We start from the raw sequence: 17,525 nt of genomic DNA, 5'->3' as shown, positions 1-17,525 counted from the left end.
TCAATGAACACTGTTCACAAACAGAACTCAACAGTGCAAATGACCATTACCTCCTCCTTTGTGTCAGGATACACATCAGGCCAGACGAGGGTGATGTTTATAGCAAACGGGACACAAAATTGTGATGGAACGTCTTATGCGTAATTATTATCAAAGTATTTTTATTGTGTTTTCATACTCAATTCTCAAACTCTCAGGAGAACTCTCATCTCCTGAAGAAAGCAAGTTTTTGTATGACCTTGGCATATGCATTGGGGTGGGGAGGGAATCCAGTTGACAGTTATAAAGGAACATTAATAAGCATTCTTCATAACAAAGCTTGATTATTTTTTAAAACCCCAAAACTATACAGTGTCTTTTAAAAATTATGGGAAAATAGTATGTGAAGTGTTTTTATACAATAAATAATCTATTTTCCATTAATGTACAAAATCAGCTGTATACCAAGAAACTGATACAAATGCAATAACTGAAAGATATATTTAATTTTATAACTATAATAATTTATGAAATATATCCACATATATATAAAATATATATATTTTGGCAAAGACCTCCCTTTCTTGTTTCAAACAAAGTCTATAACCACTGTTTGAAGCTTACATACAACCACGTCTGCTGTTAATGTATTTTCATTTTATTGTTGGTCTCCATCATTCTTATGTGAAAATATAATTTAATGTCATCGGGTTATTTAACCTTTGTGCTCTGGGGAAAGTCTGTGTGAAGGTCAGTCAAACAAAAGCATCTGTAATGTCACAAGTAAGAGATTTCCTCTTTTTTTTTTTTTTTTTTAATAATACAGAACAGGATTTGCAAAAGTTACTTTTTTTCCAGCTTACTCTTGCATCCTCCTGTCAAAGTCCATGATTTCTAAAGAAGTCATTCACAAACGTTAAGGGCTGGATATAATCCTTATTGCCAAGTTTCTGAGTTAATCAGTGATGATGTTTCAATGAAGAGATAAAAATGTGATTTTTACAGTACTAGCAAAGAGGAATGTGGATGATAACTTATGTAGGGGCTTAGAACAGCACATGGTCTAGCACAGTGAGTTAGTCTGATTGTATGACGTTTCATTTGAAGTTCCACAGTCCTACCCTTTCATCTACAGGAAATTCTTTGGGATGAATAATTGGAGTTCTGTTCGTCAACTACAGTGCATCTAGTGTAGAAGTTTTTGAACAGAACTTTGAAGTGCAGGAATAATTTGTGCCTAAATTAGGTAATCTATTGAATACTCAATGTATACTTTTGACTTGCTATAGTTTATAATATTTATAATAGCCATCCATCTTTAGTCTGCATAGATGCTGTCATTTAAACATCTGCCACAAAGTTAAAATATGATAATTCAGGCTTGCATACATTAACAAGAGCAAGATTTTGTATCAGTTTATTCTTAATGAGAACTCATGTATAGGCAATCTGTCTAACTCATCACATTCTCCAGTTACAGTTGCCTGCATGAAGCTGGGGATGGATTCTTCAGACACAGAGTGAGCAGTAAGTGGCACAGTAAGTTTCTGTTGTTCTTCTTTAAATTGCATAGAAAAATGTTTCTGAAGCTTTGTATTGATGAAGTTCAGATCTGCCTTTGAATTCTTCAATAGTGATACATTCCCTGCCAGGTTATGTGATAAATATTACCCTTTACTGAGACTCTTGCGAGAGGAACATGGGAGAAAGCTTCTTCATATATGTTTACATGCCCTCAAAGTGGCATTGTTGAAATGAAAGTGTTGCGCTCTGATGAATTCTCCACTGGCATCAGACTGAAGCATCAAGTTTGTCCATCTCAAGGGAGGGCTGTAGTTTAAGTTCTTGCTTCTGAGCTTCAGCAAATAAACATTAAAGCTCTAAAAACAAAACAAAAAACTGCCTAATTATTCAGACTAACTGCCTGTTATCTGATAGAACTATGGTTCATCTCCTTGACTGTGCACAGTAAATACTACCCAGTTGTCTAATTGCCTCTGATCACATAATCATAGCGATAAATTCAGCCTGGGGACTTCTAATCCAAGTGCTTCCCTTCATAGCAAAAAATTTTGACTAATGGTGTGATTAATTACTTTAAAAAGAAACAAACAATTTGTCTAGTTCTAATGGCCTACAAGTAGTTGCTTATCCTGACATCATATTGCATTTTGTATGTAGCAATAGCATTAAGGGTAGATTTGGAACTTGGAACTTTCTGAAACTACCTATAAGGTCTCAGTAGCCTCCTTATATCTAATATCTAAACTAAGTTTATTTTTCCCTCCAAATACTGTATCCACAAAGTTTGTTCTGCTTCTTTACCTTGACAGTTTAAGTTTTACTGAAGCACTGCATAGGGACATGTAGCTGAAGCTATTGCAGTGCTAAATGAATGAGATAGAAACAGCCCATGCCCTAAAAAATAATAGAAAACAGGGGACTGTTGCCAAAATATGTATCGGCTTATAGCCAAAGAATCCAACTTTTAAAGGAGCTACATCAGCATGAGGAAAGCTAGAGTAGTTCTGTGTATACTAGAGGTTATTTAGGAAAAAGAGTAATTGAAAAAAAAACACTAAAAAAATAAAATCCCAAACAAGTCCTGAGCCAGACTCTGCCCTTATCTAGCAAGCACTGATAGTACTCAGTTAAAAAAATGTAGTTTTGCAAATATGAGGAAAGTTTATGTAATGTTTAATGTTGAAAAGAAATACTAGTATCTGTAGCATACCTGACTGTTCAGAATCCTCTGAACTCTCTGCGCTACTGGATCAAAGTGTGTTCTTCCCTGCCCTGGTCTTTCTCCCCTGTCTGTTTCATTGATCCATGATTTCTGGAAAAGAGAGATTGCCACTGTGTTCTCATCAGTTATCCTCAAAGAGCCATTCATAAAATGACAATGTCATTTCACTCGTTATTAGATTAGATAAAACTTAAACCACTCTAAAACAGTGCATGACCCTAACTGGACAGGAGATCTGCTGTTTCAAAAATACCGCATCATAAAAAGAAACAGCGAATAGCAGTACTGCAGCAGGCTTGGCCTCTTTCCTTCACCTATTAAACTCTCCTGGTTGTGAGACATGAGTTTTCTCACTGTTCTTCCTGTTCACTCCCCCATCCTTCTTAAGCGGGAAGTGAGCAAGCAGCTGTGTAAGTGCTTGGCTGCTGGCCAGGGTTAACTCACCACAACTGGAGAGGAGAATGTTTATTTAAAAATCAATCTATTTGTTAATCGGTTTCATATGATACATGCAACTTGACTAATTCACCTCTGTGCAACAGCGAATCATGTTTGACTATTTGAAGTTTGCAATATTAAGAAAAGCTACTCACCTTCTTCTGTCTTGCATTCTTCTGCAAAACTGCATACACTGTTCGTCATGAGCATTCATACAAGAACACCTATTTGAAGACTGGAAAGTATTTTGAATCTGCCCTGTAGATCTTTTGCCTCTAAAATTGCCTTTGTAGTTAGAGAGCCCATACGGCACAGTCCTCCTGTTGTAAGAATCATAAATAATGGTACATTTTAGGAGCCAGTTAAAATTATATTCCATATATTTTCTGGTTTGAAAATAGATCTCTTGATGCAAAGTAATAAATAGCAGCACAAAAATGAAACCATATGCTTATGTAAGAAGTTCCCCCAGTAACAGATCACAACTTCTGCTCTTCAACTCAGCCTTTCACACAGTTCTAAAGTAGCAGACAGCCAGCTCAACCGGTAGAATTAATTGGCAACTACACTGGCTACCTAAAACAATTATTACCCAACAGCTGATACAAATACATCCCCAGGTTATTGCTTCTTCTACTGCTTATTCTTTACCTTGTTGGCTCCCTAGCCCCCCCCCCCCCCAAAAAAAATCCACAAAATGCGTTCTGTTCAGCACTGCAGTTGGTATGACGTGAAAAAGGAGCTGTGCTGACTTCCCCCAGATAAATAATACTGTATCATTGTGTCATCCTCATGATTCAGAGCCTGATCCACCGTTAATTTTATCACTGAGAAAAGCAGAAAACTGTAAGCATGATTTATTGCACCATTGTTGGATCATGACCTATGGAGTTACAAATGTGAAAAACAGCTAGATTATCTTCCTTGTACGTATCTACTAGTGCTTTTCTACAAGGAATCATATTCTGTGCTGCAGCACACCGAGAAATAGTTAGAGGTAGTTCTCTTTATTTCCCTGTAATCTGGCATGCTCTGTTCTTTAATGGGTTGGAGTCGATGTTATTATCGGAAAAGGACACAGTTCTAACATCTGCCTGCTAACATCCCCAAAAAGCATTGGATAATGTCATAAATTATTCTCCTACAAGTTGTTAAACAATCTCAACTGATAGCAGGCGTACACCACGTGGAACTTCTGGAGACCCATAAACATTCCTGTGTACTTGAGGGATGGGCTAAGCAAGCCACAAACACTAAAAATCTGTCGAGAATTTCACAATTCAAAGTGAAAGGGGGGGGGGGGGGGATGGATAAATTAAAAAAAACAACCAATCAACCAAGAGGCAGGGAAGAGGAAATCAGGATAAGTAAGGCTAGATCTGGGAAAGTTACAGAACAAAGCCTGAATAATCAGTCTGGAACCACGAATCACATACCTGTAATTCTTTCATTTGCTTTCACAAAAACATCATTAGGCTATTAATGGGAAAGGTGCAAATATGCTATTTTCCTACACTCATGGTGGGCTGAAGGTCCAGAAACACTGTTTTCTTCATTTCTGCTATAATTTTTGATGTAACATCAGTGCAGTTGATGTAAAGAATTTCTTCAAATCTCTGCACTTACAGTATGTGTGAGCTTGTACTAGTGCAGTGCATCTTTCACAGCTTGAACCAAAGCATACCTACCGTGTAGAAATTTATCATAAAGTCATACCGGAGTACAGAAAATCCTGTGTGTCAGAGAGCATGTGATGGTGTTTCTCGAGCACGTGCTGGTCTGCTGCCCCTATATGCACACACTGTTGTGTATTTCACTACTTTATTCTGTGGCTGTGCCTAGACACTGGGAGAGACCTTAAAAGACTTCAGAACTCTTGGCTGCCCCTTCTCAAACAGTCATTTAAAATGCTCTTCATTGTCTTCAGGATTAGGGATGAGTCCCATGTTGTGAGTGACAAGTATTAATAATTCTGTACTTCCATGTACCTTAGAATAATGAATGCCAAACAGCTAATGTAGGTAACTTCTGACAGAAATAACTGCTATATGGTCATATTTTTTTATACATTCCTTGTTTTTATGAATTAATGACCGTAATTCTCCCAATATGCCTGGTTTTGATTTCTAATCAAAAATTCAAGCCCAAAACAAATAAACCTCAATAGCAACCCAGAGGCTTTCAACAATATTCATAACAAAGAGCTAAAATATCATAGATGTTTTCTTGCCTGTCAGCTACTCTGATGCAACTGATAAATCGCATCATTTAAGCAAATGTTAGTGTGTGTATGACTATCATTCCAGATGCTGAAAACACTAATATTTCAAGTTAGTTCATGCTTCTTTCTCAGAAGTTCAGAAGTGAGATACCAAAGAGATTCAGCTGAACAAGTATCAGAAGCATTTACCTAGCAGCATGCTTAATCTTAGGTTGCTACATGTGTTACCTGTTGCTTTTTATATTCTTTTTTTATGAGGCTGCAATGCTCAGGTTCAAACTGAAGCAATTTCAACACGCTGAATGAGAATTATTGTCAAAATTTAGTTGTCACCAGGCTTCTGTGACACTACTCTGTTTTCCATTCCAGCTGAGGCATCTCTTTTCTTTAGCCAAAGCTTGCTGACTTCAGTATGCACAGGACAGTTTGTGTCTCTGCAGTGAAGATGAGAAACATCTGAACTAGGCAGAGTTAGCCATCTGCAAAGCTTTTGGGGATCCTGAACAACCAGTTCCCTTACGCTGTGTTCCTTGTGGTTGCAACCAGATCCCTGGACAAAGTACCAGCTAAGAGCCATTTACAAACTTCTTGGATATTTCTACCCCAAATCCACAGATTTAAAAAAAAACAAAAAAAAAAAAACAAAAAAAAAAAAAAAAAAAAAAGCCTTCCCATGGTGCTACATTGAACTGGTATCTGTGTGGCACCTCTGGGGAAAGCAACCCTCTGTTGTAGAGTTCAGTTACCACTACGATTATTGCAGCCAGTGAGTAGGTGCACACAAGGCTGCATCTTCAGTTTTAAAGCACTTTTTAAATTACAGAAAGTCTGATTTTAAGCAAATAGCTGCTTCTTCAGTATAAGATACTTTTTCTTTATTCCAAATGCAAAGAAAGAAGATGCTAATGCAACTCTCCACTACCTAGAATTATTCCAAATGATAAAATTAGTGCAACAGATCTGTTAATTGAAGATAATGCCATGTATAATATAGACAGCACAAAGCCAATCAAAGCACCGTGTGCTCTTGTCTGTTGCAAAATACTTTGGATTTCTGCAGTAGAAGGAACACACAGCAGTCTTTAGGTCAGACAATGTTTCTCCTAGAATTTTAAAAGAAAAAAGCGTAGATCCAGATTGGATACTCAGATGCTGAAATAACCTATATTATTTCTGTACTTTGTGTCCACAAAAATACAGTCATCAAAGCTCTTCCCCTAAAAGTGAGCTAGCTTTTGAAGCAAGTTTTTGCCCTTAAACTATTAGAAGGAGGCGTCTGTTTGTTGAAAAAGACAAGAAATACCAAGGAATAGTGAAACAGCCATCCTGAGCCAGTGATCTGAGTGGAAATTTCACACAGGAAACAAACTGCCCCTTGAATAACTGCTACCTTCAAGTTTAATTGGGAAATGTGATTTGCCTAAGTCCAGCTATCCCTCATTTATAGTCAGTGTTCAGATCCAATTCAGACAATGTTCACACATTTTCAGTGAATGTTCAGACAAAACCAATTAGTTAAATTTTTATTACGTGTGGCTGAGTTTCTCATGCTGTGTTATAACTGACCTGTGTGCTCCTATTATTTTCTACTTTCCCAGCCACTTAAACACAGTAGATACCTCCAGGGCACTTGAGAGTTTCAGCCAAAACAAAGGGATGAGGGGGTTGCAGCAATCATCTTAGATGCTGTGATTTCAGTATTCAGCAATATATTTTCTGGCGTGCATCCAGGCCAGCAAGGCTCCCAACAGTCTTCAATGTTTCCAGACAATCTTAAAATGTATGAGATCCCTGTAACGACCACTGAGAACAAAGAACATGGAAAGGAAGCAAAATTTATCATCCTCCAAGTGAAACAAAATGTCTCCAGAATGAAAAAGGCTTGGGGAAATAAAAGATATTTCTGTATATACTTTCACATATAGCTACTGCAGTAGTATTGTATAGCTCTGTAGTGAAGAGATCACTGGCTGCTCTGAAAGTTTTGGCTCCAACTCTTTCTGTAACAGGCATACTTTTTAAGAGTAGTTCACAGTAGGTGTACCTCCCATATTATCCCTTCCTTCCCATCGTCATCGTTTAAGAAGTAAAAACATCTTCAAAGAAGTGCCTGCCTTGTGTCATCCTAACCATGTGCTCCATTCACAGAAGCTGTACTTTCTCCAAGTAGCTTTTTGCTGCAAAACTATTTTCAGAAGAAACAAACTTTTATCCTTTATAGCCACACCTGTATTTTCCACATCCTCAATTTAGTAGTAGTCAGCATTTCTGAGGACCTACGTTAGTTCGTTATTTATAACTATCTCAGGTAACTAGCCAAGGATTGCACATATCTACTTCACCATCCAGTCTCACTGATTACAGGAGTTCTTTGATTTCCCTCCCACTGGGACTTCATGGTACTCAAGTTATATACCGTGAGAGACTCTGAAAGCTTTTTATCACTAGTCACCCTCCTCCTGTAGGTGTCAAAATGATGTTACATGTTTCCTTTTTGAAATATGATCAGAAAAATATCTGAGTTGTTGAGTGAAAAGCTGGGCTACATTTCTTGAGGTAAGCAGTATGAAGCAGGCATGGGAGGGAGGGCTTATTCCATGAACACCCCAAATACCCAGAGAGGCTGGGTAGAGCTCATCTGATCTAATAAACTGAGCCACTGTTTCACAGAAATACTTCTCTCAAAACAACATTGCCTATATTCTCATTCCAATCCTAACTTGTTCCCAGTTTAGTGGCAAGATACATGATTGTTTAAATAAATAAGGGAAATCCGGTGCAGAATTTTCTGTCTGTGAGGCCCAAGTTCCCATTATTCCTCTTCCTCTGGCTGTCAGGGAATATTATTAGTAAGTGGGATGGTTATAATGCAAATACGCTGAGGTAAATCCCAAAAGACAGAGCAGCTGGAAAATATGGAGGAAAGGAATCAAATGAAGTGTCAAATGGTAGCTTTTTCAAACTAAACTTCAGAGTGCTTACTGCCAGCTTCTGAAGCCACCACACTAGGGCATGCACACAAATACATGCCCTAATGCATGTTTCTACCACTCTCTGCATTGTGTATAGCTCACTGCTGGTTTAAAAACAAACCAAAAATCTGGGGGGATATAAACATGTTAAAATTTCAGACGGATGAAAGTGACTGTGGTTTGGCAGCCCTTGAGACTGTTTACTCTTAGAATTAGACCAGCATGAACACCAGAGATGAATTTTCAAGGCTCTGGCTATTCGTCTGTCTCCCCCCTGACCCCGTCCTCTGCAGGGCCAGCTCCTACAGTGCCATGGGGTTTTAATCTGCAGAGCCAAATAATTTCAAGTCTTTCTGAGGGTGCTGCAGTACTGTGAGTACTGTAAGAAAGCTTTGCAGGAAGACTAAGAGGAGACATTCTACTTTTAGACTGTGGAGGGCATGCAAGTTGTGCGCATTTCAGTAAGACACTGAAAGTGTGAAGTCAGTACATGATTTAAACATGATTAGGACATACAGTTCCTATACAGAGTCTAATCTTGGTAGCATTCACGTATGTAAGACAAATAGATTTCAGTGAACATGTGGACAGTAAAGTCTGCAAAATGCAGGGCAAACTTAATTCAGAAAAGTAAAACTCAACAGAAGATTCAGCACTTCTCTTTTGGCACTCAGTTCTGATAGTTAACCATGCACACTGTTTAAATGACAGACCAGCTTCCTTATTTGAATGGCCTGGCATGCAGCCACTGTTTTATCATCATGCCTTTGGCTAGCAGGCTTTTTCAGTCTGATCTATTAAGATTATAAGCACATGCTTAATTGTTTTGCTGAATAACAGATCTTTAGCTGTGTACTTTTATGTCTGGTAATATACAGGATATTATCCAGCCTTATCCAATGATGAATTCTCAAAAAATGGGGTAACTGTGATACTTTATAATATTACTTAATATCCATAAGGATGAAAAGCATTTTCAATTACATTATGGTGACCTCATAGTAGCCTTCCAATATCCAACGGGGGCCTACACGGATGCTGGAGAGAGAATTCATCAGGGACTGTAGCGATAGGATAAGAGGAAATGGGTTTAAACTTGAACAGGGGAAGTTCAGGTTAGATATAAGGAAGAAGTTCTTTACTGTGGGGGTGGTGAGGCACTGGAACAGGTTGCTCAAAGAAGTGGTAAATGCTTCATCCCTGTCAGTGTTCAGGCCTGGGCTGAACAGAGCCTTGGTCTTGAGTGAGGCATCCCTGCCCATGGCAGGGGATTGGAACTAGATATCTTAAGGTCCTTTCCAACCCAAACCATTCCATGATTCTGTGTGGGCTTCCATTCAACAAAACGCAATCACCAGTGAGATGCAGGTAGCAAAAAGGTTATGAAAGAGAAGTTAGCCAGCAGACCAGTCAGAACAAGCATCCAACTGGTTGTCTTAAGTCATCTCTTTTGTAACAACATCCCAAGACATCATTTCCTTTCTATATATGAACAAAACTATGAGTGAAGCAATCATAGGGCACAAATTGTTTTAATTCTAAGGTGACTTTCTGGTGACCTAAGCCATTAATGAGCAAAGATAACTGTTAAGAGAACTGACTGTATGTGGAATCAGCTGCTGTTGTCTGTTCAGCTTCTGACAAGTCCTGAACCCCTAACAAACCCATCTGTCATCACTTTCAGGAAAGACCAAAAGAATGAAAGTGTATGAAAAGCCTTTCTCACCCCAACATATGGTCGTATGAGGTCAGGAAAACAGATTTCTGCAGAGGAAACTATCTGGAGCCGACCTAGTGCTAAGGAATATCTGACTTGCATATGTTACAGAAACAAATTCCTTCTTTATTGAAGTGACAAACACCACATCCTTGTAGTGTCACCAGGGTGACCGTAAGCTCACCATATCCTCTACCAATATATTCCCACAGAGCAAAGCAACAGATTGCAAGTGTGTGCATGCCCTTGTCCTTCCACAGAGGAAACAGAACGCGTCACTACAGGGGATCAGAGCTGCAAACACAGTGTTAGATCAAATTCTTCCTGTCACTTTATCCATCCAATTCTCCTGATTCAGAAATTCATGTAATTGGCACACTCTTTAGATCATCATGTAAGCTGGTCTTAATAACATAATTTCTTCCATTCCTTACTCCTTTTTTGAACATAGGGGCAAATACTGAAATAAGACATCATACAGAAAATAAACTCCTTTGATTTAACACTTCAAGAAATTATTATTTTTGGCACCTAGTCTGAGCCAGGAAGTAATTTTACCATTGTGGATCTATGCTAATATCCTTTTGAAACTGTCCAGATTATTGCCATAAATTCTCACTATACTTCTGTTTCAGAATTGAAGACTGCTTGAGTATCCAATATTGTATTATCATGATAGTATCATTTTCTAATAGTTGTTACTTTTTAATCTCTTATTAATCATTCTGTGCATCTCTGAAGCTTCTAGTGTTGCTTTGGCAACACTAACATTATTGATTGAACCACATTTTATTGTCGGATGCACATGTTCAGTTCATACTGAAATATAGAACCCTTTTGGAGAACTGCAGATCTAAAAGAAATCTTGCCTGTATTTTCTTCTTTAACTTAGAGAAGTAAGCATCAGGTTTTGGCAGTATTACATCAGTAGGTACTTTTTAAAAGACTGTTCATTCTTTTTTCTTTAAAACCTGTCTAGCTGTAGATCAAGATAAGCATGTTTAATCACTTGACAAAAAAATACATTGCAAACTAATTCCTGAATAATCCATTTTATCAGTGAGAACAACTTACCAGCTTTTAATTAGCTTTGTTACACAACCTTTGTCTACACAGCATAATTGCATTATTCTGCTCTGATTGACCTGACTTTCTTAAGGTCATTGTCTTTTCCACTTAGGGCTCTCACTGCTCCCAGCTATGTCAGAGTAACACTGGTGCACTTACTGGTCTGAACTAACAGCAGTGGTTCATGGACAATTATAAAGCAGTACTCAAACTTGTGTAGAGATGATTTCTCATTTAACTGGCAATAGCTACAGAGTCAAAACCTGCATATTCTGCAATTTTGTGCTTTCCTGCAACTGTCACCCTGCTGATCCAAGTGGTTTCTCCACAAGGATAGGAACAGATCCCCTGTCATCACTCTGCCTCCAACAGTTTCAATAAAAACATTAACCACTTTTCTAGAACAGGAGGAGAGAGAGGCCATGACCGAGATTTGTTATGGATGTATCACAACAATGCTTAACAGTATCTTCTGTTGGGAAAAGCAGGGGGAAGAATGCAAGAAAGTAAAGTTTGACTTTGAAGTATGGAGGAGAGAGTAACCTGGAAACAGAAAATAACAGGGAATTTGTAACAGGAGTAAGAAATGATAAAGTGAATGATATTAGTCAGGGGAAATAAGAAATAAAAAGTAATAAAAGGTAATTGTAGAGTTTAATGTAGAAAATAAACCCAAAATAGATGTGGTAGTTAAATAAGCAGAGAGAAGACCAGAATTAACAGATGTCTGGAAAACTTCCCCGGTCTTTAACACCCTGTGTCTGGCCTCCCATTATGTGTATGGTTCTCAAAATCACATTTGAGCCAAATTTTTAGTAAATATAAAAACCTTCAATAGCCATGTAAAAACCCCATTTACAAACTGCCAGTCTGTACAGATCCAGTGGTTACTTCCTTTTAAAAGAAGTAGCATAACTTGCTTGGGATATTAAATTGCACAAGCAGGCCTGATTTCTCTCATCCACATCCAGAAGTACCTTCTTACTTAAGGAAACATTGTTCCAAGTAGGACACCAGGCCAGAATTAGTGCCTGATCATTCAGAAGTGTGACAGGAATTATTAATCCTGCCTCTGTTGCACTGAACACGGTCCAAAGTATCTAATACCCATACTTATTTCAGTGACTGCCTCTGCTCTCATATACAGAAGCATTCCTAGGAAGAAAATCCTAGATTTCTTGAAAATCAAGCCAGCACTCTTTCAGCTTAGAGGGAGACCTGGATATCTCCCTCAGCCCTGCACAGAGCCTTTCCTTTCATTGCTCACCTTGCTGGCTCAGAGCAGCCAAGTCTCATGATCAGTGAAAGGAGCAGGACAGGCAAAGCAGCCCAGTTCTAATGAGCACTGACACATCCAAGAGAATTCAGTTCCTACTAAACCAATTCCCTTACTTTCCACCATCATCCACCCACTACTTATCCAAAACCACTGGGTCCCCAGCATCCTGATCAATCTAGTTCAAACAGTGTGGCTAAGTTATACAGGTTCACATCTTTGGAGCACAGTAGCCAAAACCTGTTGTTCTATGTGAATACTTAATATTCAAATTGAATGTTGAAATTGAACATATTCTATAGCTTACATAAAAATGTCCAGTAACATGGCACAAAATGTAAGTGGGATAATCAGAATTTCCTAGACCTCACATCAAGTCATTACAGGCTAACCTATACACTGGACAGCAGGGGTAGACTTTACGTATCTGAGAGATCTGCTGTTATTTTATGTACAACTGAGCAGTTAAGAAGGCAGAGACTTACAGCCCCAACTGTTTAATATTTGGATTATTGTATGTACTTCATTGCTAATGCTGTAGATATCATGAAAATGTTATATATATTTTACTCTTTAATTTTGTTCTTTCTTTGGTGATGTTTGCACCAAACTTTCAGGTAGGAAAAAATCCTCCACTTTTAATGCACACTAAATACTTTTCCCACTGGAATGAAAATTGTAATTTCTGTAGACTTAAAACAGGATATCCTAAAAAGAACGAGGGGGGTGTGTGTATGTGTTTAAAATTATCAGAATTCTATTTATTCAGTGTGTAGGGGGGAAAGGAATGTCATTCCCCTGTTTTCACTGGTGAGCTCTGACTTAAATATACTGAGTCATAAATATTTGGCTAAAATAATTCCAAGTAATCCTGGGTGGATTAGTGCAGGTATGGAACTCCAAGAATTGAATGACTTGTGTGAACACATGATACTTACAGGTTGGTAGGAGTTCAAAAGACTTGTCATCACACATGGCCTCTAGCCAGGACACACAGGTGAAGTTACAAATTAAGTGCCCTAAACCCCATCTGACTGAACGTATTTCATTGCTACTTTCTATTTTTAATATTCCTTTTGTTATTTTAATTAAAAGTTTTGCAATTGATTGAAAGGCAGATCTGAGTTAGTACAACTGTTCCCAAGCTGCAGTCAGTGGTGTACTTGATGACATGTGTCAAAGTTTACAGTCACACAGCCTACGGATCTTTAATTCTTGAAGATTCATCTGCTCCACTGATTACTTTTTTTGATGAACAGACTGCTGTGGTTGCTGTAGGCCTGTGGCCTATCAGCCTATGAGAACCTTTACGAATCCTTAGGGCTGTTTTAGTTACTCAGACAGGATACATATACCCGGGGGTGCAGGAAAAGGAGGCCTCTATCCTTCAGACTGTAGGCACAGTGTGGGCATAGAAAAGAAATTATTTCTTTTCCTGATGCTAGTGCCAGGGCCCGTGCCTGCACCCACCAACCCGTGGGAAACTCACGATTTCCATCTCCTGGGAAGTGTTATGTTTCCAACACTGTTTTTATTATGAGTTGAAACAAAAACTTCCTTGCCATTGCCACAAAACACTATTGTAAAAGAGGGCCTTCTGCAACATCTTAAATCTGGTAGATTGAGGGTTTCGACAATTGTTTTAATCACAAAGGGTACTTCCAGATTATTTTCTTCATTTCGAACGGCACAAACTATTCTTCCTTTCCCAGTCAATGGTTTACTGGAAGCAGATTTCTTCTGCACAGTTAAGTCCTTTTCCCCCCGTGGCTGATCTCACGCGCCTGCACACGCAGCGCACGCTGAGGCACCCGCGCACCGCCGCGTACCCTGCAGGTACCGCGAACGGGACCGGAGGCAGCCGGGCCGGAGGCACTTACCGGCGGCCCGTTCAGCTCGCCGCCGCACCCCCCCCCCCCCCCCCCCCCCCCCCGGCGGGCCCGGCAGGTGTCGGGGCGGGGAGGAGCGGGAGGCCCGGCGGGCAGAGCCGCCCCAGCCCTCTCCGCTCCGGTGGCTCGGCCCGGGCTACCTGGGGTGCGGTGGCTCCGCCTCCCACGGGGGTCCCCGGGGCGGGCGGGGAACCTCCCGCCGCCGCGGGGGTCGCGCCCCCGGCAGCCCAGCCCGCCATTTCGCGTCCCGCCGCTCTCATTCACTCACTCACTCACTCGGGGGTGTTGATCCAGATGATGTCGAGGTGGCAGTAGTAGACGCACTCCTTGTCCTTGTAGGTGTAGCAAGTGCAGCGCCGGGCTCGGGTCCGCAGCCCCCCGCCGTCCACCCGGGCCCTGCCGCCGGCCGGCGGCGCCGCCGATTCGCTCTGCTCCCGCTCCTTCTGCCCCAGCGCCGCGGGGCGCGGCTCCGCGCCCACCGGTACCGGCAGCGAGTGGGGCCGGGGCAGCGCGGACCCTGCACCGCGGGAAAGAATAGCTCAGCTCGTCTCAGTTCTCGCGTCCCGTCAAGAACTAACCCCCCTACCCCAGGCGCCTTGTAGCCCCCTCCGTAATGGGACCCGAACCGCCAGCTACACCCGGAGGGGGTTCAGGGCTGCGAAAAGCACCGTTATGTCTGTATTCACCCCGGCCCCGCGGGCTCGGGGAGCATCGCCAGTGGTTTGGTTTTAAACCTACATACGGCCAAGCGATGTCTTTGGCGTCTGGTTACTACTTACCACGCACGGGAGTGAGCTGTTGCTCACAGCCTTTTGGAAGAAGTAAAAAAAAAAACAAAAACCCAGCCTTTGTGTGCATGCGTGGAAGTGGCAAAGAAAGAAAGAAAGAAATTCACGTTACCTGCAGTCGACGTAATTGTAAGGCCAAAGAGGAACAATAAACTGAGCTCCATTAAACCCAAATTGCACTCTTGTGAAGTGCAGGCAAAGGTGAACTGCAGGGGCGAGCGAGCCCGTCCCGGAGCAACCGCTGCAGGTTGGAGGCAGGGCTGGCGGCACACGCTGCTACCGGAGGTAGTTCCCACACGGAGGTGTGATTAGTGGTTCTCGCAGTTATTTCCCTCCAGTGCAGGATCAGGCCTGAAGGGGAGAGTGTTGTCAAAAGCAGGGAAGATCCATCGCTGGGCTTTTCCCACACACACCTCCCACCCCACCCCCAAACCGATCAGAAACCGGAGCTGCTGTTTTCCAGCTGCAGACGCCTCCCACCCGCCGAGAGCCGCCTGCCCCTCCCGCGGGCAGCAGCGCCCGCCCGGCCCCCGCTCCCTACCCGGCAGGTAAAGGGCCGGGGAGCAGCACATCCCATCCCCCCTATCCCCCCCCCATCCCCCCCCGGAGCGGTTACTGCTAATGCTGATCTTGGTTCGTCACGTTTAAGCTGATCCTGCTGTTCCCCGTATAATTCCAGCAGGACAGAGGATTCCTTGTGCGATAAAACCGCGAAGTTTTGACTCAAACGTGGGCTATGGGTTTGGGAATTGCTTGAGGCTTTTTTCCTCGGAGTCTACCAGGGGTTTTCGAGGTGAAATGAAGTCACTGATTTATCAATACTTTGTTTTCCCCCAGTTTAACTCTGGCCACCTCTTTGCGGGGAAATATGACTACAGCGCAAAATTTAAGGTAAAAAGAGATTTCATATTGTGCGAAATATCTGACACTTGTGCTAGGAAAACACTCCTGCACGTGGCCCCTTTTGGTATTATCATATCAGCTATTGAGTGATAATAGGTAAGGGTTCAAGGGTTAAGGGAATTGGCTATACCTTTTCTTACAGTAGTATGTGTAATATATCCTGTTCTAGGAGACAAATGTCATAGATAGCACGTGGAGAAAGATTAGCAAATTTAATTGTGAATATTTTAAATCAAAGCACAATTTTTATTTAAGAAAGTTTCAGTACTAACAGAAAGAGCTGCAGCCAAAATTGCTTTTATGTATCATGTGCCAACTTGACATGTTCACTGAAATCTGTTTTGTGAGTAGAAAACCAGTTGCAGGATCTTTTGGGTTATGTTATCTGAAGGAGGAACGCCGTTCTCTACTGCACCACATTCTTCTCCAGCCCTGCCCCCAATTCCAGCTTCTGGTGTAGACTATTCAGTAACAACACTGACAAAAAAAAACCCAACCTCATTAAGATGTCATGTTTTGTCAGGTTGTCAAACCTTGCCCTTTGTCTGCTTCTAAAGATGGAGAGTTTTGTGGGAGAGCTTTAGGTGACCATACTCCCAGCTAATAAGAATGCATAATGGATACTAAAGGCAGGGTGAGAGGATACTAAAGGCAGGGTGAGAACTTTAAAGTTCCTTTTCCCCAAGTTTTACAGAGATCACAGCTCTCTGTGGAGACTTAAATCGCTTTTGTTTTGCACAGTTTGTGCAAATGACAAGTTTTTGTATTACAAAGTTGAAACATCAGAAACATTAATCATGCCCTATCTCCAAAACCCAGTTAGAAGAGCCAAGATTTCAGTAGATTTCTAAGGGTTGTACCCCGTGATGTTCATCTTTATGTAGCAGCAAGTAATTTGCTCAGGTGGTATCAATATTCAAGTACTGAAACAGGACTGTGAAAGTATCTTGGGGATTTTAGTTCTGTGAATTTTAGTTTCACTGCAGTCACCAATGTTCTCGTAACTAATACACTGGGTTGGAAATAGATCCTATGGGGATTCCTGAACTTAACATCATATTGAAGTTCACACCTGACGGAGGAAACTCAGCCCTTGGTTATCTGTGAGGATGATTAGCTGCACCAACCTGAGTATTTCTGTCATTTGCTTTGCTGGACTGGGGGGCTGGTACCCAAGCCTCAGCAGAGTCACAGGCTTCATAGGTCTATAGCTGCTTCTGTCTTGAGAAGGAATAGAATCATAGAATCAACTAAGTTTGTAAAGACTCTTAAGATCATCATGACAAAGTATCTCTGAAAAAAAGAATGGCTTTGAACTAATTTCTGTATCTTACATAAGTAGAATTTTTTTCGAATCAGGACATTCTATATACTGCACACCGATTTGACTGGACACAGGATTAATTTTGATAAGGCTTATGATTGCATTTTAACTTACCTGAAAGGGAAAAAAAGATATATCGCGCAGCTACTGTTGAAGAGAACCCTTCACAGCAGTGGGTAAGAAGTACTGGTTATATGTTGTTGG

At 41.0% G+C, this 17,525-nt stretch overlaps 1 protein-coding gene and 1 long non-coding RNA gene across 4 annotated transcripts in view; one reads left to right on the top strand and one right to left on the bottom strand.

Moving 5' to 3' along the window:
• The window catches only part of LOC130597656 (uncharacterized), a 135,337-nt gene that overhangs the window by 61,702 nt on the left and 56,110 nt on the right, over positions 1–17,525 (top strand). For both annotated transcript variants that reach the window (XR_008971835.1, XR_008971836.1), the window contains exon 2: positions 1,460–1,518. This is a non-coding gene — a long non-coding RNA (uncharacterized LOC130597656). The remainder of the gene's footprint in view (positions 1–1,459; positions 1,519–17,525) is intronic.
• EDN3 (endothelin 3) lies at positions 145–15,609 on the bottom strand. 2 transcript variants are annotated; one of them, XM_057406385.1, is made up of 6 exons: positions 15,539–15,609; positions 15,207–15,445; positions 14,583–14,823; positions 3,319–3,483; positions 2,714–2,815; positions 145–1,859 (listed from the first exon to the last, which is right to left on the bottom strand). In XM_057406385.1, exons 2-5 carry the CDS (start codon positions 15,256–15,258, stop codon positions 2,746–2,748), a joined length of 528 nt encoding a protein of 175 aa, XP_057262368.1. In that variant the 5' UTR covers positions 15,259–15,445; positions 15,539–15,609; the 3' UTR covers positions 145–1,859; positions 2,714–2,745. The 2 variants fall into 2 exon arrangements, with proteins under 2 accessions (XP_057262368.1, XP_057262367.1); XM_057406384.1 differs by lacking the exon at positions 15,539–15,609 and having other exon boundaries at positions 15,207–15,522.

The sequence above is a fragment of the Pezoporus wallicus genome, unplaced genomic scaffold, assembly GCF_028554395.1.
Source record: "Pezoporus wallicus isolate ANWC-B61680 ecotype Strahan unplaced genomic scaffold, APGP_CSIRO_Pwel_v1 contig_6783, whole genome shotgun sequence".
NCBI lineage: Eukaryota > Metazoa > Chordata > Aves > Psittaciformes > Psittacidae > Pezoporus > Pezoporus wallicus.
This window is presented reverse-complemented; position numbering and strand designations above follow the sequence as displayed.

Coding starts and splice junctions, on each gene's coding strand:
- EDN3 (XM_057406385.1), bottom strand. CDS start 15,258: ATGGAGCTCAGTTTATTGTTCCTCTTTGGCCTTACAATTACGTCGACT. Junction 3,484..14,582: donor ATCTGGATCAACACCCCCGA/GTGAGTGAGTGA, acceptor TTCTTACAACAG/GAGGACTGTGCCGTATGGGC. Junction 2,816..3,318: donor AGAATGCAAGACAGAAGAAG/GTGAGTAGCTTT, acceptor TCTCTTTTCCAG/AAATCATGGATCAATGAAAC.